The sequence below is a fragment of the Miscanthus floridulus genome, chromosome 4 (assembly GCF_019320115.1).
Source record: "Miscanthus floridulus cultivar M001 chromosome 4, ASM1932011v1, whole genome shotgun sequence".
NCBI classification, from domain to species: domain Eukaryota; kingdom Viridiplantae; phylum Streptophyta; class Magnoliopsida; order Poales; family Poaceae; genus Miscanthus; species Miscanthus floridulus.
In genome coordinates this window covers 107,972,085-107,992,219 of record NC_089583.1, presented here as the reverse complement: position 1 = coordinate 107,992,219, position 20,135 = coordinate 107,972,085, and the positions used below count along the sequence as shown (strand labels likewise).

Here is a 20,135-nt window from a genome sequence, read left to right as displayed (position 1 = left end):
CGTGCATGACATGCAGTGCGACGAGCCAATGGTTTACATTAGCAGCCAAGCGTCGAGATCGATGGTGTGGTGAGGAGTGAGGTGAGGACAACAGCATTTTTGTTCTCCGACATGGTCGCTGCTTCCCTACCCTGCCGTTTACGGCCCTGTTTGTTTCGGCTCTTATGAGTCTTGCTTATAAGCTGAGCAGGCTTATCTGATAAGCTATGATTTGGAGAATCTGTTGTCTAAATAAGCTGAACGCTTGACTGTCCTAATTATTTCTGATAGATTATCTATCTTGGATGTAAATTGACCTATGTACCCCTGAGGCTGATAATACTTTTTTTTGGTTCGTCACAATGATCTGAAGGTAATGGTGCCAATATTTTTGAAGTTTTAGATAGCAATATGGTTCCATTAAGATAAAAAAATGACATGCGCTGCAGTGGGGATGGAGCGGCAACCGACAGTGGGGATGGAGCGGCAGTCGGCGGTGGGGATGGAGCCCTTGTTAGATCAGCCGCGCCAGAGTCGGATCCGTCGCTCCCGTGCCGGATCTACCGCGTCGGAGTCGGATCCGCCGCTCCGGTGCTAGATCCGCTGCACCGGAGCCGGATCTGCCGCTCCCCAGCACGAGGGCCGCCACCGTTGGAGGAGGGGGCCGGGACCTGCACGATGCCACTGCCGGAGGAGGGGGACGGGCCCCGCGCGCCCGCTAGGAGACCCGCCTCGCTCTCGCGGGGGTGCCGCGTGCCCGCCTCGGTCTCGCCGGGGGGCGCGTGCTCGCCGGAGGGCCGCGCACCCGCCAGGGGGGCGCCGAGGGGCTGAGAGAGGGAGGGGAGGAAGGGGCACCGGGAGGCGAGCAGGCGTTGGGGAATGGGAGGCTGGAGCAGGGGTTGGGGAATAGGAGGCGGCGGCGGATCTGGAGAGAGGAGGGAGGGCCGGGCAAGCAGGCGATGGGGAATGGCAGGCGGCGCCGGGGAGGGAGCGAATGGGAGCACAGAAGGAGGGGCAGAGAGAGGAAAAGCCATCGCGATTTAGGAAAAGTAGGGTAAGGCTCGCGATTTCGGATAGGTTGCTGGCGACGGGAGATCGCGGAAGTGCATTCGCGACTGGACACTGATCGCAGGCCATTTATGTGGGATTACTTACTTATTCCGCTCAGAAGCTGAGCATACGCTGCCCCAAACAACGGCCTACAGCATGCCATTCGCCCATTCTTTCGTCCTCTCTTCTGCGTTTCGATCTTGATTTGACCCAACTGTTTGCAGCATCGTCGGATCATCATGGCACAAAAAGAACACCTCCACGGGGATGCTAGGCCTTGTTTAGATCACCTCCAAATTCCAAGTTTTTTCACTCTCTCTCCATCACATCAATTTTTAGACGTATGCATGGAGCATTAAATGTAGGTAAAAAAATAACTAATTGTACAGTTTGGTTGTAAATCACGAGACGAATCTTTTGAGCCTAGTTAGTCCATGATCGAATAAAGTTTGTCAAATACAAACGAAACGTGCTACAGTGTCCAGATTAAAAAAAATGCAATCTAAACAAGGCCCTAGTACAACTAGCGGCGAATCAGGATTGCCATCTCACATCTAAAGGAATCCCAATCAGAAGACTCGCCGGTGGCCCCGTTGGCTTGAAAAAAATAAGCCAAGCACTGTTACAGTTGATTTGTTATGAGAGAAACACTTTTCTGACTAAAAAAATAAACTGAAAAAAATGAATTATAAGAGAAGCAAACATGACCACATAGAGTTACGGGCCAATCTGGCTATTCATTAGTCTGCCCATAGCCAAAGTACCAAATAATGATAAAATTGTATATTACCTGAACAACAACAATAAAAAAAACTAGCACCTGAGATATATCAGGAAGAGATGCGCTGCAATTCAGGTTGATCAGTGGTGTCCAATGTAATAGTATAGATTTTAGTACATTAGGGTAGGTCTGAGCGTCCATATACAACTATTGTGACCTCCTACGGCGCCGTTAAGGCGTGTTGTATTAATTTTTTTTCTATCTTAGTACAAAGACGCGTAAACCTTTTACGTGATCGAAAAAAAGGGGAGAGATTTCTATGAACCAGAGCCGGGAGCTATGTGCCCCCGACACCAGTGTTCCCTACCATTAGATTTGCTTTGCAATTTGTACTAACAAATACACCTAGTTACCAGGGCCAAATTGAGTTAGTAAAGGAATCAACTCATTTTTATTTTTTTAAAAAAGTTTAGATAGAGTAATTTTGAAACAAGTCACCAGACCAGCTCAATGAGCTTGTTTCAGCCCTTTTTATGGCCAGGGAGGAGGGAGGTTACAATGGTGGCGGTAACATTTTGAGGAGAATGCGTGGTGGTTTGGTAGAGGGGATGTGGTCCGGTTGTGTGTCGCGGAAGGCTCTATTTGTTGGTGCAATCAGTGGATTTTTCTTTCCCTTCTGCATGTTTTCCAGACAAGAGGTGAGACAGGAACAACTTAGGACATGCTTAGATGTGTAGTCTTTGAAAGTTGTGATGTCATAAGACTGTAGTTGTATAAGCGAAAGAGATATAAACTCATGGTTTAGAAAATAGGGTCATAAATGGAGTTTCTGAAACTCTAAAAAAACTAAGTTTTGACAAAATCATGGTTCTAAAAACTAGAAGATTTATTGTATCCAAACACCTAACACTTTTAATAATAAAAGTTTACGCAAAACCATAGTATTTTTAAATACGTTGAAAATAGTTTACAAACAAGACCTTAGTACATGATTTTTTTAACCCTTTTTAAAAACAAAATCCAAATCAACACCGTTGCTTTTCTATTTTCAAATCTAACCCGTTTGGCCGCGCCTAAGTCTGTGGCGCAGCAAAAATACGTTACCGTGCCAAATGCAACGGCGCGGCACGATCTGTCACGTCGGACAACGATTTCTACGTGGAAATCCTTGCCGCGCCACTCCCATTGGCGCGGTAGCACTATAGCGCCGCGCCAACCAGAATGGAGAGGCACGGTGCAACCTTAGAAAAAATTTATCTTTTTCATATGATCTTGGTTAAGATGATTTTTATATCAAAATTGTAGCACTTGACGAGGTCTATAACTTTCTAGTTTTGATTTTTTTAATTTGAGGTCATTAAGATGCTCAAAAAATTAAATAAAGTTTTAGCTCCCAAACATTCAAGGCGCCTTCCTCCTCTCCTCTTTACTCCAATCTTCGATTCCCCATGGGTTTTGAGTAAAATGAGAGTGGATTAAGTGAGAGAATCACTTTGGCAAGTTTGAACACTTGATTTCTTCGTCAAACCGGTTGGATTTACGTCTATTGCTCTTGGGGCTTTGTCCCTAGCCTGTTAGGCGTCGCCCAAGGGCTTCCATCTTGTAGAAGAGCCTTTGGAAGTTTATATTATCCTTGATTTCTTAGTGAAAAGCTCAAGTGATCTTTATGGTTTCCTTGAGAGAGGCAAGAAGGTGAAAGAAACTCTGACCTTTGTGGTCACATCAACAACGAGGATGTAGGAGTTCCTTTGTGGGGTTGCTGAACCTCAGGATAAATCCCTGTGTCCTGCATGCTTGTTGTTGTTGAGATTTGTGATATCATATTTGTTTTTGTTGGTTTCTCTTTCTCCCCAAAGCTCCTCTTAGGGTTTGGACTCGATCTACGGAGTGGGGACCTTTCGGCGTCAAAGGAGCAGCCCCAACGCTTCACCTTACCACTAGGAAGTAGAGTTGTAAGAAATCTCGCACTCAAAGTTTATTTTAGCATTTGTAGTAGTTTCCCCATAGGTGTCGAAAGTTTCGACTCAGCCACCGGAAGTTCCGACTCGGCCGCCAGTAGTTCTAGCCCAAACTGTCAGAACTTTCGACTATTGCTGACTTTTGACTTTGAGTTTTTGTAGAAATTTTTAGATACGCTTATTCACCCCCTTAGGCATTGTTTAGATCCTTTCAAGTTGCCTCCATCCTATGCAATTGCAGGTCTATTGTTAGTCATAGAGAGAAACCCCTATATTGGAGACAAGACCCTCGCAATAGTTGTTACCTAGCGGAAGAAAGTTAAATGGAAAAACTTAATTTGACACCGTACAAAAAAAAAAAGATAACAACCTTAAATGAAACAACTTAAAACTGCAAAGTTGTAAATCTCATGAAGAGATACAACTTTTATATAAAAAGAATCTTCATTTGCCGGCGTACAAAAAAAGATATGATTTTTTGAAGGAGAAAAAAGCTTGTATGCGATTAATATGCTGCTGAAACTTTATATTATATTTTTGACATCTTAATGATCTCAAATGAAAAAATTCAAAGCTATAAATTTGTAGATACCATCGAGAGTTATAACTTCCATATAAAAATATCTCCATTTGACATCATATAACAAAGATATGATTGTTTCCTAAGGTGACAAGCGTGTACGCGATTAATATACTGCTAAAAAATTGTTTAATTTTTTTGAGCATCTTAATGGCCTTGGCTTAAAAAACTCAAAACTAAAAAGTTGTAGATCTCGTCGAGTGTTATAACTTTCATATATAATGTATCTTTATTTGACACCGTATAAGAGAGATACGGTTTTTCTAAGGCGACGAGCACTTGTACGCGATTAATATACTGTTGAAATTTTGTTTAATTTTTTTGGAGCATCTTAATGCCCTCAAATTAAAAAACTTAAAACTAGAAAGTTGCATATCTCGTCGAGAGCTACAATTTTTATATAAAAATCATCTTCATCCGACATCGTATAAAAAGATACAATTTTTCTAAGGTTGCACCTTGCCGTGCCATTCTGGTTGGCGTGGTGCTACAGTGTGCCACGCCAACGGGAGTGGCGCGGCATGGATTCGTGGAAATCCTTGTCCAACGTGGCAGATCGTGCCGCGCCGATGCATGTGGAGTGGTAGCGTGTTTTTGCCGTGCCACGGACTTAGGCGCAGCTAAACGAGTTAGATTTGAAAATAAAAAAGCAACGGTGTTAGATTTAGAATTTGTTTTTAAAAAAGGTTAAAAATAAAAAAAAAAACTAGTAAAGAGGGTGGCTCTAGACATAACATTTGAGGTAACTAGTTATGACCTTTTCTAAGTATTTTCTTCAATAAAAAAATAACCATTTGAATTTGTCTTAAGTAAAATTCTTTTTTAACTTTGACTAGCAAATATCCATGTAAAGTGTAGCATTATCTTAGATGGAAGAGTTATATACTATGAAAGTACATTTTATAATGAATCTAGTAACGCAAATCCTGTTTTTTTTTTTAATTATGCAAAAAATTAGATATGGACATTTTAATTTATAAGATTTTGACTTGAAAGAATCTAGATAGACTATATTTAACGATTAGAGGAAGTAGTAGATTCGATACAATACCAAGGGAGAAGCTTTGGGTAAACTGGAGTTGGAGTTAGAGCTGGAGCTCCGTTGGTCAAGTTCCTTCTCGTGTAATCTGTTCACTCAGTTTTAAGTCTTGAACTTGACAGTGAATCTTTCGGTTTCTGATGTGTTCTTGGGGTAGGCGTGGGTGTTCATATACGTACGTGCGTCTGGCTGTGTGTTTTAGCTAGCTAGCAGCACCCCTACCTGTGTTTGCTAAAAATAGAGAAGCTACGGTAGACATAAATTTCACATGTTCTTCTTCAGATATCCCCCTCAAGGCCTCAACCGAGAAAACTCGCACAGACATCCCCTCCCGACTCCCGACTCCCGACTCCCGACTCCCGACTCCCGACTCCCGATCTCGCGGTCGCGGTTCGGCTTATATACAACACCCGGACCCGGTCCGGCGGTCCCCAAAGAAAGGCCACACACTCACACACCACTTCTTGGCTCTCGCTCACTCCTGCCGCCACGGCCACCTGGTCCACGTCGCCGGCGGCAATGTCGGCGCACCTCGCCGTCGCGCTGTTGCTCGCGTTAGCCGTCGTTCCCTCGGCCCGCGGCTCCGACGTGCCGTCGTTCCCGCTCTCGCAGGCGCAGTCCCCGTCCAACTCCTCGTCCCCGTCCAACGCCTCCTCGCCGCCGTGCCACCTCGACCTCTCGGCGGAGCTTTTCGGCGGCGTGGCCGCGGCGTGCGGCGCTGGCGGGGGCCCGGGCTCGCTGGACCGCGGCCGCTGCTGCCCGGTGCTCGCGGCCTGGCTCTTCGCGGCGCACGCACGCACCGCGCTGTCCGTGCCCCCGGCCCCCGCGCCCTCGGCGCTCGCCGGGGAGGAGGGGCTGGGCCCCGGGGACGACGGGCCCATGGTGCCGTACGACAACCAGAGGTGCGTCGACGCGCTGGGCGCCGCGCTGGACAAGCGCGGGGTGGCGCTGCCCCGCCCCAACGCCACGTGCGACACCGTGCTCTGCTTCTGCGGCATCCGGCTCCACCAGATCGGCTCGCTCCGCTGCCCCGCCGCGTTCGCCGTCGGCGCTGGCGCCGCGGCCAAGAACGCCACGCCCACCGCCGCCGTGAAGGACCTGGAGAAGAGCTGCCGCAACGCCTCCTACGCCGGCTGCTCCCGATGCGTGCAGTCCCTGCAAAAGGTTAACCTTTCTTGCTAGCTTTCTCTCGTAAAATAATAAAATAATGCCCATTGCTTTGGCGTACCTTTTCCGTTCTCGTCTCTTTTGTTTTCGCAGTCCTTATAACTAATCTTTGAAATGTTACACCGCGCATATCTTGCCTTCTTTGATTCAAATCATTAATCCATTTCTCATTTCTACCCCCTGCTTATATAGAGAGGAAAAACTTGAACAATTTTGTCAATTTATACTACTCTTGCAGAGCAATAATACGGCGCTACAAGCGATGCCTTTTCTCCTTCTTTCCTTCTTTTTATCTATAAAAAAGTGGCCATTTTGATGGCGTTGCAGGAGATCCCCTTTCCCACAAAGGGTTCCACTTCCACTGCACTTTCTAAGTGCATCATTGTTTCAACTTTCAAAATGATCTGCTTGTTTTGAGCTGATCACTATCACTACTAATCATTTGCTACTCGATTGCCTTTCTCTCCGAAAGCCACCGTGGGAAAGGGCAATCCCCAGTAGCTGCAGTGAGAAGTCACAAAAAAAATGTAGCTGCAGTGAGTTAGCCCGCCAGCTAATCACAGGACAGGACCATTCCTTGAACACACATGTGTGGGGAGAAACTATCCTAAGGCGGACGACAGCCACAATGTGCAATGTCTTTTTCAATTATGAATGCTTTAGCTGGGTAACCACCACTTGCAGCATCGAAAGCCGTGGATTATTGAGCAGACCTTGTCCCCGACTTGCCTGTCCTGCATCCAGATTGGCATCGTATTAGTATCTGAACGACATGATTATGACGAACAGTCATCATGTTATCATTGACAATCATGCATTATCGAGCCTCAAACTTTTTGACATTCACTTGCTTGCATTGCAAAAACCTACTACTGAAACTAGTGGCAACGCGACCAAATCGGTCGGGAGAACGTGTGTGCGTGCGCGGTAAGAACAGGTTGTTGTGCATGGGGAGCATTTACTGAGAGGCCGAGCAAGCCAAATGCAACGCTGAGTGCTGGAACAAAGCCACCAACTTTGCAACAAAACCTGCATCGCAAGAACGTCCCCTGCATGAATCACATTAACTGCATTTGCGTTTCTTCAGGTCTTTGTTCGCATACGAGCGAGGTCACGGTGCTAACCTGCAGCTTCGGTTGCCCTCCTCCCTCCTGTCCTGTGCTGTGCAGCTGAAGGGGAACGTGAGCCGCGAGGTCTCGGGCGCCGGCGGCGACCGCGCGCGGCGGATGCTGGGGCGGGACTGCCAGCTGATGGGCCTCACGTGGCTGCTGGCCAAGAATAAGACGGCCTACATCCCCGCCGTCTCCGCCGTGCTGCGCGCCATGCTCTACACCGCGCACCCGACGGAGTCCGGTGGCCCGCCACGGTGCAGCCCCGACCAGGAGAACATGCCGCTGGCCGTGGACTCGCTGCAGTTCGAAGCGCACCGCCAGCACGGGCTCTGCCGCTGCCTCCGAGACGCCGCGCGGCACCACCGCCGCCGCCCTCCTCCTCGGCCTTGCGCTAAGCCTGATGATCGGCTGGTGGGATGCGTTCTTGTGAGCCGAACCAAGAGCGCTGGAGGGCGTGGTGGAACCTTGTTGATACAAGTATTTTGTAGTAGTTGTTAGCAGGGAGTAGCTTATTTTGCATAGCGGGGATTTTGCATAGCATGGCTGTGAATGCGTTCGTGGTGTTGCAGATGGCTGGCTGCTATTGACATCTCTAATCTCGGTGGTTTCTAATCGTGTGGGATTGACCACTTCTGTTTTTTTTTGGATGAAGTAGTGCACCGTTTGGATGAACTTCTGAATTCCTGATTGTTGATAGAGAGAAAGAACTGTTTCCGCATACACTAGTTGATGGTTAATGGGATACCGTACCGTAGTGGTAGTGGAATGAAAATATAGGGCCTCTTTGGCAAGGCTTAAATCATGGCTTACCGTCGTCTTCATCTTTGTAGTGCATTTTGAAAAGAGACTCGTATGAGCCTTGTCAAAGAGGCCCATGAGGCCATGATAAGAAATCAAATGCGCTATGTAGCCAATCAGACGGAACGAATTTACGTTTCAAATGAGATGAAGCATGGACATAGCGATATGAATATGAAATGAAATGTGCCGGGTTTAAACTTTAAAGAGTTAAATGCATCGGGGTCTATGAACTTGTCATGGTGTACCACTTTCATCCATGAACTCTTAAAATGTATTTATGGGTCACACAACTTGTTAAATGGTGCACCGTGGGTCCATACAGCTCCATCAGCGTTTTCTTACTTAAGTGGCATGAAACTTGGCATGGTTTTTTTTGCATCAAAACCCTTACAGCCAGGAACAGAACGCGCGTTGGCACAACGTGACGAGCATGTGCACGACCGCGAGGATAACACACTCCACCATCGCACACAACACTCCTGCGCTCCTACCGGTCCTGCCGCCGCCGCTCACTCTCATACCACACTTGCAGCCACCGCCGCTTCCTACCGCGCCTCCACTGGCGGGAACCACCGCAGCTCCTGCTCCTCCTTCCACACGCGACGCGCACAACAGATGCGGTGGCCGGCAAAAGAGACGAGGCGGAAGAGGCCAAGGAGACCGAGGACGTCGTGGCCGCATCGTCGTCCTCCTGCTTTGGGAGGGCAGGGCCTGAACGCGGCCAGCAAGCCGGGACGGCGAGGACGAGTGCGAGCCGTGCATTCCGCGAGGGCAGGAGTGGTGCAGAGCGAGTATGGCGGATGATGTGCAGAGGAGGCATGGGGCACCACGCCGCTCGACGAAGTGCGCAAGTGCGGCGGCCGCACACGGCACACTGGGGTCGCTGCTTCTGTTGTTGATGATGACCATATATCAACTGCTGAGCGGAGCTGACCATGGGCTGGCGATGGTAGCAGGCGAAGCTAGAGAAGAAGGCGGAGTACGCAGAGAAGATGAGGAATGAGGTGGCAGCCGTCCACAAGGAGGCGGAAGAGAAGCGCACGTCGGTGGAGGCACGGCGGCGCGAGGCGATCCTCAAGTACGAGGACATGGCGGACAAGCACCGGTCCAAAGGGACTACCCCGGCCACCAAATTCCTCGGCTTGTTCATTGTTCTCGTGTAGATAGTAGTTACATACATACTCCTGCATGCCTTCGTCAGTCATCTTGGCTGTTGGTTTGCTGTGTGGACTTGTGGTGGGCATTGTTTGCTCAAGGCAAATGTTTATCCTCTGTCTGTGCGTCCGATTGTGTGCTATGCAGAGTATATTGTAATTTGCAACTGGATGTATTGTAGCCACGCAAAGAACATTTTCCGTACCTCAAACCATGTACCGCATGTGTGCATCCTGTGTTACTAGGATTATTACTTTGACGTTGCTTCAGTTTCGTCAGAGGCATGGAATGCAAATTGCAAAACATGAAGCAATGCAGAGCCGTTCTAAGATTGTACTTAACAACAACGCAGCAATGCAAAACATGGTAACGACAACTATTAGATATTTAGACTGCAACACCAGCTACATATGTGTATATAGTAAGTACTCTCCTACTTGCGACTATAAACTGCAATCGGTAGCAGGGCGTTGCCGCACCGCTCGTTGGCGTGGCGCAACGACGGCGGCAAGTATCACTGCAGGAACTGCCACGCGCACCTTGACCCAGAAGCCGGCGCGGCGCTGGCCGCCGCGGGGGCAAGCTCCAGGGCCGTGGCAGGAGGCGCTTCGACTGCGGCCTCGGCGAGCGCGGCCAGGAGGCACTTCGACAGGCCTATGGGCGGCGCTAGCCGCCATTTGCTGCGGTGGCGCGGCCATGGTGACAACGCACGCTTTGTTCCTAGCTATAAGGGGTTAGACGCAAAAAAAAAAAAAACCATGCCACATTGATATGCCACGTAAGCAAGAAGCTGAAGAAGCAATATGGACCCATTTGATAAGTTGGGTGACCTATAAATACATTTTGAGAGTTTATAGATTTAAATGGTATATCATGCGATGGAGCACTAGTGCATTTAACTCAACTTTAAACGATGGATGGTACTTGGTAGTAGCGATATGAGCTGCTTGTTGGCTCTACTGGGCGTTCTGGCGTAACAGTTCACGAGGTTGGTACTTGGTAGTAGTGGTGCACTTTTGCGTGGTGGCGGCTGGCGGGCGTCGGAGTCCCCGTGTCGCCTGTACTCTCGCTTGTCCGGCTTCCGCTTCGATTTCCCAACTTCACCGGACAGCGGGACAGGTAACCGAAAAGCTGCAGTGATTCGGGAATCGGGAGGGAGGAGCCACCACGGCAGTCGGCACGCCACAGGCCACAGCGTCCGAGTCCAAAGCCTCGGTCCGCCACATTACTTTGGCGCGGTCCGCTGCGACACCCCCTGTCCCTGTCCGAGGCCCACCAAGGCACAACAAATAGGCCCAAGAATAGCTAAATTGCACTCGGCCCGCTTCAGATCTCAACCGTGGCCCCTAGCATCTCACGGCCCACCCAAGGCCTTGTACATGAGCTCGAATACCACTGTGGGTTAGTTTGGATGGAAGGGGATGCTGTTAACCATGGGAAAGATGGGATGGGAGGTGACATACAAAGACCGGAATAGGTTCATCTTCAACACAGCAGGCCGGTTGAGGAGCAGGGAGCAATTGCTCAGAATCAAAGAGAAAGAGCAATTTGTGTGGACAGAGGCTCGCCAAAAGGTGTTTAATTCAATCAAACAATACCAGACAAAAAAAACTCCTGTGTTGATGCCGCCGAAAGGGTATTTTTGTGCTAAAAACAATACCAGACGGCTAGAGTTCGAATTCCCTCCGGTGCGGATTTGTTGACAGGAGGAGGCGTAGTTTATCTGCGCGTTGAAAAAAATCCTCTCAGTTGCCCCACGCAAAAGCATAGGTCTAAGGCCAGTTCAGTCTCACGGGAGTTGCGGTGACGCTGTGTATGGGTGGGGCAGAGGTTCGTGGGTTTTCTTGGCTTGCGTGAGAAGGTCTTCTTCTTAAGCATAATGTTCGGGAGCTGTCTTACCCCCGCAGGTCAAGTTTTTAAAAAACAATACCAGACGAAACCTCCTGTGTTGATGCCGCCGAAACAAGGGTATTTTTGCACTAAAAAAACATTGGAATAGAGCGTCCGTCCGGCCGAACCAGTGGGCGGTGACGCCAGCCCAAATGTACCCTCTCTCCACTTGGCATTGCAATTTCTAATTAAAAAAATCGTCAAAGCGGAGCGCACGCTCCACTTGCGGAGCTCGCGGTAGCCGCCCAGGGCGGAGGCCGCTCGCGCTCATCTCGTGCTCGCTATGACTGCCCACGCTCATCCCTGCTAGGGGCGGAGGCTTCCCAGCTCGCCGCAGCAAGGGTGGAGTTCACCCGCATGCAGCTCAGGCGGAGCCTGCCCGCACACATCTCGAGCTTCGCCTGCCCGGCTTGCCATGGCTGAAGCGGAACTCGCCCACGTGTAGCTCGTGACAAGCGGGATGGAACTCGCTCACACATAGCTTGCAGCGGATCTCATCTCGCGAATAGCTCACGCTCCACCTGCACAGTGTGGAGAGCCTCCCGCGGCCTTCTCCACCAGACCTGTTGCGGCTTTCTCCACCATAGTGGTGAGGTCCGCACCACTGGTGAGCTCGACACCAGTGAACTCCACACGACAACGAGCTTCCATTCTTCCACACAGCAAGGGGATGTTGCGCAGAAATCATATATTGCAAGCGTATATTTTAAGTGTTTGAGATGTTTCAAAGGTATGCTGCAAGTGTTTTATATGGATGTTGTGAAAGTAGATCGAAATGTTACACATGTTGCACTGGTTGTACATGTATGTTGTAAGCGTCTGTTCTAAATGTTTCATCTATTTTTACAGACGTATGTACCAAATGTGTTTATTTGGTTGTTGCATATGTTTCACGCATATGTTGCAAGCGTTTTATCTGGATGTTGCATATGTTTTGTAATGACATTTTCAAGTGTTTTCATGTGTTCTTTTTGTAAGTGTTTAACACGCATGTGTAAGTGTTTTATCTGGCTTCAGACACATGTTGCAAATGTTTTATCTTTCTTCTCGCTTTCTGCTGCCACGTCTCGGTGTCTTCTCCTCCTCTCAGCGCCAACTGGAAATCCGCCGCCCCCTCCTCTTTCTCAATGCTTTTGATGTTCGGGGGCGGCGTGGGCCCGTGTGGGCGCGCAAAATGACACGGGAAACGGCCGAAGGCGCGGGCATCCGGACGATTTGTTTTATTTATTTATTTATTTATTTATTTATTTATTTTCTCTCCAACTGCCAAGCGATGACCATCGGTGTCCTCTCCTCCCCTCCCCTCCGCCACATTGGCTGATTGGCTCCCACTCCGGTGCCTTCGCCGAACACGGCATCCGCGCGCTCTTCCGCAACCGCGAGCTTCACCTGCGTCTGTCTTTTTACATTGAAAAAATATAGGTACCAGTCTATTCAATAGATGCATGCTACCGCACATCAACTGGCAGTAATCTACACATCCGTTCATCGAGGTCTAACCATACTACGACTCTGATTCGACAAAAGGGACTCTGAATCATTGTGCTATATATTTTGTGACAACAGAATCTAAGTGGGAGCCAGGATGGAAAGATTCAGAGGGAATAATTCCACGGAAGTTTCTTTTCATTTATAAAACAAATGCTTAGAAGAACTGGTGAAGAGTGGATTGTTAGATTGTGACAACCAAACGCACCCAACAAACACATTTGTGTTGTGACAAACAAATGTGTGTAGAAGTTGAGAACAAAAGCTGTATATACCTGTAATTTTATTTCAGCCTAGCTATATGGTTGGCACCCAGACGCTCCCGCTGTGGACGAGACTCGCCTGCAGTACTGCCACCATCACCACACCACTACGAGTCTACGGCGTCTAGAATACTAGGAGTATCATCATGCATAAATGGTCAAATACTCAAATGTCATTGGGAGGGAAAGAAAAAGAACGGACCTCAGGCCGCCTCCAGCCCTCCACTCCACGTTTATCTAGTCGATCTTCTTCCCCGATCGAAAGCACTGCTTCCGGCACCAGCCAGCATGCAAGCCATGAAGAGGACGATCGTTCTGTACCCCGGCCTCTTCGTCAGCCACTTCGTACCCATGATGCAGCACGCAGCGCCCTCGTGGAGGCAGGCTACGCTGTTGCAGTGGCGCTCATCGACCTCACCATTAACCAGGACGTTGCCCTGGTAGCCGCCGTCGACCGCGTCGCCTCCGCCAAGCCGTCGGTCACCATCCACAGGCTCCCTCGGATTCAGAATGTAACAGAACCGACCAAATCATAAGAACGTAAGTACAAAAACAATCATCGAAGTGATTAAATTCCTGTACTTAAGCTCCTATAATCCCGGTAGTCCAGAAATCACGAAGGATTTTAACCAACTCTCGACATACAAACCAAGACCGTAGTGATTCAACACAGCACATTATTCGTTACAACATTTCGCAAGTGGCATCCGGATTACATCCATCAGAGTGCAAATAAAATATTATAAACCAAGTTCAAATTTGCGAAAGCAACATAGTTTAGTACATAACTTCATAGTTTCAAATACATTGCCAGATCTAAGTCATGTCCCACAAAAGCATCTTCAGGTACGAGAACTAGGAGAGACCGCGCCCAACGGTCTAGTCTTCATCCCCAGCTGGGAGAAGGCAATACTTGCAGCAACCAAAGTAGAACTGGTCATCTGCAACAGGTGGGAGATAAACCCTGAGTACGAGAAGATACTCAGCTAGACTTACCCATCAAAACCAGAAATAAAAGACATCAAGGGTCATGTAAGGCTTATGAGGTGGGCTAGCTGGACACAGTTGCATAAAAAACTTATGAATATAGTAACCAATTTAAACTTCGCATCAAGTTTATCATCATTTACCTGCCCACTAGATTTGCACCTGTACTAGAGCACTCACTTATTAGAAGCAAACAATATTAACCATAACAGGTATAATGATGCTGTCATCATCATATCATCATTTCTGAACCATTATGTTATTTAGTGTATCTACTTTGGAGATAAGCCCGTCAAGTTCTCACTAACCAGGAGAGACGGCGACTCGAATCGAATTACAACTCAGCTGATGGGGTATTCCTAACTCTCACCCTGACATACTTTGCAAGGGTAGCCGTGGGTCACCTTTGGGACAACTCAGGAACCAAATTCGCGGGTTCGATCAGCGCCAGCGCTCTCAGGGATTACCCTTCTACCAGGATGATCAGGACTTTTAAATCACCTGCCCTTGGACTCACGCCTATGGCTCCCTTCCGAGGCGTACTTTATACTTATCGACTCCTGGCTTGAGGTGAGCTACTCGGCTTCGTGGTCGGTCTTCGGACACGGCCAACTAAGAGAGAGGCATGCGTTCAACATGAACAGAAAAGGCTCCAAGATTCAGTCCTTAAGCGACACAAACGGAGTCACTACAAACCGGCAAGCCTCCGCCCGGTCTTCATTTCAAATTAAGATATGTTCTTTTCCACGATAGCAAATATAGCCAACCGTGCCATATGTATATCCCTATATCTCGCAGGTGACAGAAAATCACCTGACTTCTACCGCGTTTAAGCAGGGCTAAGCACTACACGAACCTGAGCTACATAGGATTCAGGGTATCAATATCTGGACAAGGATTGGATAACCAATGCAGCAAGTGTTTGCATCCAACACCTAAACTTAATGCAACAATATATATATGTAACAATAATACTTTAACTACATTTTGGAAATTAGGAGGCTTAATATGCTCCGGGGCTTGCCTTTCACAAAGTTACACGGACGGTGATCCGGGCACTCAACGGCGACCTCGTCTGGCACTTCTCCTGAGGGCTGCACCTCCTGAACCTTCGGTGTTGGCTGCTGCTGCTTCCCGCTCGGTTCCTCGAATTCCAGCAGTGTCACACCTTCCGGTACACCTATTGCATGCCGATGCACAAGATAAATATCATGGATGCATAAGGAATGACATGATGCTCATGATGAATGGATCACAGTAAGTGTTTAACGAAACATCACTGGACACTCGTTTACCGATTAAGAATAGCTCTATTCAAATCACTTTAAAACATGTATCTAACTTAACTTGAAGAACAAGATCAACTTACCTAACTTGCATAACCTAAGATAAAGATGCTCATCTTCAGTTAAAGGCCTAACACCTAGGAACATTTCCACAAGTTTAGGAATAGTAAAGGCATACTTAATTCAAAGTTAAGGTTTCATATGCAAACGAGCAGTTTCTTAATTTAATCACAACAAGAGTTCTACGATTTCAAATGACTTGCAAGAGGACATTCTGGAAAGCTTATAAAATTCTCTACAATTCATTTATAAACATTAAAGCATGATTCTTATGTTAACCAAATCGAATTAAGGTAAACATAGAATCTGTCCAGAAATGATAGGTTTACTAAATTAATTATTTAGTGATGCTGCAAAAGCATAATTGGACCAAACCAAGTTTACCAACTTATTGCACATACCAGAGGAACATCAGAAAGTATAGTGCCAACCTCTAAATAAATTATTTAATGTCCTTTTCTAATTTATTTAGTTAATTAGGTGATTAAAGCAATATATAGTAAAACTGTTCAAAAAAATCTACAAAAATTACAGTAGCTATCTCATGTTTCACATAGACCACTATAAAAATTTCAAAGCAATTGGTCAAGCAGAACTTGTTGTATCAAAAATAACAGATGGCAGAGCTATTTCTAGCATAATTAGGAAACCCTAATGAAAAATATCAAGCAACAGATTTCGCATTTTTCCTAGTATCATTCTAGCATAAGAATAGCACTCACCAAATTTTACCTTTACTGAATCTATAAAAAAATTATGAAAATTCACACAAGATCCATCCATACAAACAAGAGAATTACCTAACTCCTACATACGGTGTCCAAAGTGTATGAAAATTTAACTATAAGCTATTCATGATATGAGCAGTACACCATAAAAATTTCATGCCATTTGGAGCTACAAAGAAAAAGATATAATTACCCCTATTTCCCACATGATTAAAAGAGATAATTAGCAACTCCATTTTTCATAACAGAACATGGCATAAATTATATTTTTAATATAAACTAGACATTATCAGGAACTCAACAAGCAACCGACGATGGCGTAACTCGTCGCCGATGGCAGCTTCGGCGAGGCCATCGGTGCCAACGTGTTCGCCTCACCCGTGCGCACCTAGTGGTACCCTCAATTTCAGCTATTACAGCAACTAGAGGAAATGGCGACAGCCATGGCGGCGCACGATCATGGTTTGGTCGGCTCCGGCGAGGCGACGGCGTCACGGCCCTAGTGGCCTACTCTACGAGCATCAGTATCACTCACAGGACCTACAGCAAGGGAAAAAGGGGATGGTAAGAGGCTCGAGCGGCACAACCCCGTGCGAGCTCGGCCGGCGGTGGTCATGGCGACCCGGTGGAGCCGCGCTCACGGTGAGCTCTACCTGAGGCGAAAACGAAATGACGGTGTGGTCACGGACGTGGAGGAGCTCACGGTGGTGCTGTGGCTCAGAGGAATCGGTCAATGGCGCTCGGTTGAGGGGGTTTGGCTCGCGGCGACCACTGCTTCCCGGTCACCGCGCTCGCGTGGAAGAAGATGGCAGGGGTGAAATGGCGAGGTGAAAGGCGAGTGAACGAGGCGCTGGCTTTCATCTGGAGCACGGACACACGACATGGAGGCACTGGCAGAGCATGTACGCCACGCGGTGGTCAGACTCTGAAACGGTCGGCCACGGCGCTCACTGGAGGTTTTCTGAAACTTTGATTCAATGTTCCATGACGACGACTGACAGGCGAAGTTAATGGTGTTGGATCTCTTAAACCGTGATGAGTTAGTGGAAGTAATGTATATAAAAGTTGTAGAGCTATGGTAGAGCTATAACTTTGATTTAGAAATCAACAGCTAATTCTCCCTGGATCCTGAGTTGTATCAAGCCAAAGTTGGCTCGATCCAACAGGAATGGTATTCATAACTTAGAAAATTTTTCTAAGTATGAAATCAGCAGAGAAATATGACTTGTGGGCCTTGTTTGAACATGTTCTAGCCATTTTCATGAGATGGTCATATTGAGACTTTTGTTCCTTGATAAATTGGCTACAACTTTGGTAAATAGTGCACAGCCATGCAAGGTCTCTAGGTTGGCCTTTTGAATCAGTCAAACAGTGGCACTTTATAGGTCATTCTAAGTCAAACCTCCGCTAGAGGGCATTTTAGTCATTTTGTTCCACGTGAACAATGTCCCATCAATTACCCTAAATGTAGTTAAGGTGTATTAGACCATAATCAACCACTTTACGCAAGTGCTATACCAACTTCTAATAATCACATGTGATGAAGCAACAAAACAATCAATTTCACTCTAATGTTGCAATTCCATGTTTCATATGTTTCATGCCTTTGTTGCAATTTTAACTTGCCACATTCCTACCATGTTGCCATGTTTCAAGGTATGAGAAACTTATGTTGCATTCATATGTTTCACTACTACCATTCACAAGCAATCAAGTATGAAACAAACATAATTGCGAATGTTGCATATGCATGTTTCAGTGACAATAGCATGATGAGATAGATGATGCATATGTTTATGAAATGAAATGCACTTTTGTGGGAGCCAAACGGTCTTACACAGAACCCTCCCGCGATCATGGACTGCGGCGGCGACGCACTCCTCTGGTACTTCAAGACCGTGAAACGCTACAACGACCGCCTCCGTGAGTTCCTCTGCTCCCTGCAGCAGCAGCAGCAACCTCCCCGAAGCGTCGTCCACGCGGTGATCGCGGACGGGCCCTCCGCCGACGCGCTCGACGTCACCAAGGAGCTCGGGGTCCCGGCGTACACCTTCTACGCCACCAACGCCTCCGCCGTCGCGGTGTTCCTCCAGCTTCCATGGACCCACGCGGAAGGCCAGCAGCCAAGCTTCAAGGAGCTCGGAGACACCCGTCTCAGCATCTCCGGCGTCCCACCCATGCCGGTGTCGTACCTCATGCCATCGATGCTCCACGACCCGGCCAGTGAGTCATACTACGATGATGCGTGTGATGCGCCGGAACCCCGAGCCCGATGGCATCCTGGTGAACACGTTCGCGTCGCTGGAGGCCCGGGTGGTGAGAGGTCTCAGGGACCCACTGTTCCTCCCCATCGGCGATGGCGACGGCCGCGGGTGCAGGAGGACGCCTCCGGTGTACTGCGTGGGGTTGCAGCCGGCGACGGCGACGGCGAGACGAAAGAAAGGCACGAGTGCCTCGCGTGGCTCGACGAGCAACCGGAGCGCAGCGTCGTGTTCCTCTGCTTCGGAAGCTTAGGCTCCGCCACCCACTCGGCGGAGCAGCTCAAGGAGATCGCCGTCGGCCTGGAGAGGTCAGGGCACCGGTTCCTGTGGGTGGTGCAGGCGCCTCTCCCCACCGAGGGCATCGATCCTGTGTAATGATCTACTTATAGAATGAGAGATTTGGGGATTGGATAGAACGAATTTGGGGCAGGATTGGATGGAACGCGCGAGGTGGAGTTCTATTCAGATACAGGAATGTCCAGACTGTTACATGCCTCCCTTCATCACCGAGGCGCCAGCTATATGCGGCCTGTTCAGGAGATCGTAAACGATAGTGGATTATTTACTGCTGACTAATTTGGTGTGAGAGAAAAATACTGTTTTTGACTGAAAATTTATGATTGTTTACGCAAGAGCGAACAAGCTTTGCTCTTCTACAACGGGCCGAGCCCACACTTACAAGGTCGGAACGACACAGCCCAATCAGCCCACTACTCACTAGCTATACGGGCCCGTTTCCTGATAATGCCCTCCCCTTCATAACCAGCTTGTCCCCAAGCTGGTGCCTTCGAAAAGCGACGACGAAGATCATAAACCTCTTCCCAAGTAGCCATATCCGCAGGTAAAGACATCCATTGAACCAATACCTGGCGAACAGTGGAGGATCCTTTGGTGCTGTATCTGATACCCAGAAACGATTCTAGTTGCAATACCAGCATTGGATCGATGCATACAGTGGACAGATCTTGAGATACTTGGACAGCTGGTGGAGTATGCTTCTTCAGCTGGGATACGTGCACCATAGGATGGATCTTGCTTGATTCAGGCAGAGCAAGCTTATAAGCCACAGGTCCCACTTTCTGTAATATCTCATAAGGACCATAAAACCTGAAGGGCAGCTTGTGATTCCCTCTGTAAGCAACAGAAAGACTGCAGATGAGGTTGCAGTTTCAAATACACCAGCTCACCCACTGTAAAGGCCTGTTTGGAATGGAGGATTTCCAAAGGAAAATCAAAGGAATGGATTCCATGGAAATGTTTCCTTAACTTGCTGTTTGGAACAAAGGAAACCTGCATTCCTTTCCAAAGGAAAGACTAACCGTGCTTCACAAAACGTAGGGAAAAAAGCATCCAAGGAAACCTAAAGGACAAATTCCTACAATGTTTTGTCAAGTTCTCATCAAGCATGGAACCTGCTTCTTGGGCACATGTGGCATTTTTGTTTTCCTGTGATCCAAACACCCCAAAGTTTCTATTCCTGTGTTTTCAAATCCCATAGTTTTCTACTTTTTGCTCTATTATATTCCTGTGTTTTTTTCTATTCCTTTGTTTTGTATTCCTGCGTTCCAAACAGGCCCTAAAGCTTCTTTCAGTTCTATTTTTATCAGCTG

General features: G+C 47.8%; 2 protein-coding genes and 1 pseudogene across 2 annotated transcripts; 2 read left to right on the top strand and 1 right to left on the bottom strand.

Annotated features, from left to right (window-relative positions):
* Positions 1-539: 539 nt before the first annotated feature.
* LOC136549046 (uncharacterized) lies at positions 540-1,013 on the bottom strand. Its single transcript, XM_066540358.1, has one exon. It carries the CDS (start codon positions 1,011-1,013, stop codon positions 540-542), a length of 474 nt encoding a protein of 157 aa, XP_066396455.1.
* Positions 1,014-5,639: 4,626 nt separating this feature from the next.
* On the top strand, positions 5,640-8,340 carry LOC136552527 (uncharacterized GPI-anchored protein At4g28100-like). Its single transcript, XM_066544093.1, is given in 3 exon segments — positions 5,640-6,491; positions 7,664-7,915; positions 7,917-8,340. Coding segments are annotated over 3 exon segments (1,017 nt in total). The 5' UTR covers positions 5,640-5,846; the 3' UTR covers positions 8,037-8,340.
* A 4,963-nt stretch (positions 8,341-13,303) lies between these two features.
* LOC136552525 (UDP-glycosyltransferase 88B1-like) lies at positions 13,304-18,965 on the top strand (annotated as a pseudogene).
* Positions 18,966-20,135: the final 1,170 nt, after the last annotated feature.

Bases quoted from the DNA above. Each gene is read 5' to 3' on its own strand.
- LOC136549046 (XM_066540358.1), bottom strand. From the start codon at position 1,013: ATGGCTTTTCCTCTCTCTGCCCCTCCTTCTGTGCTCCCATTCGCTCCC.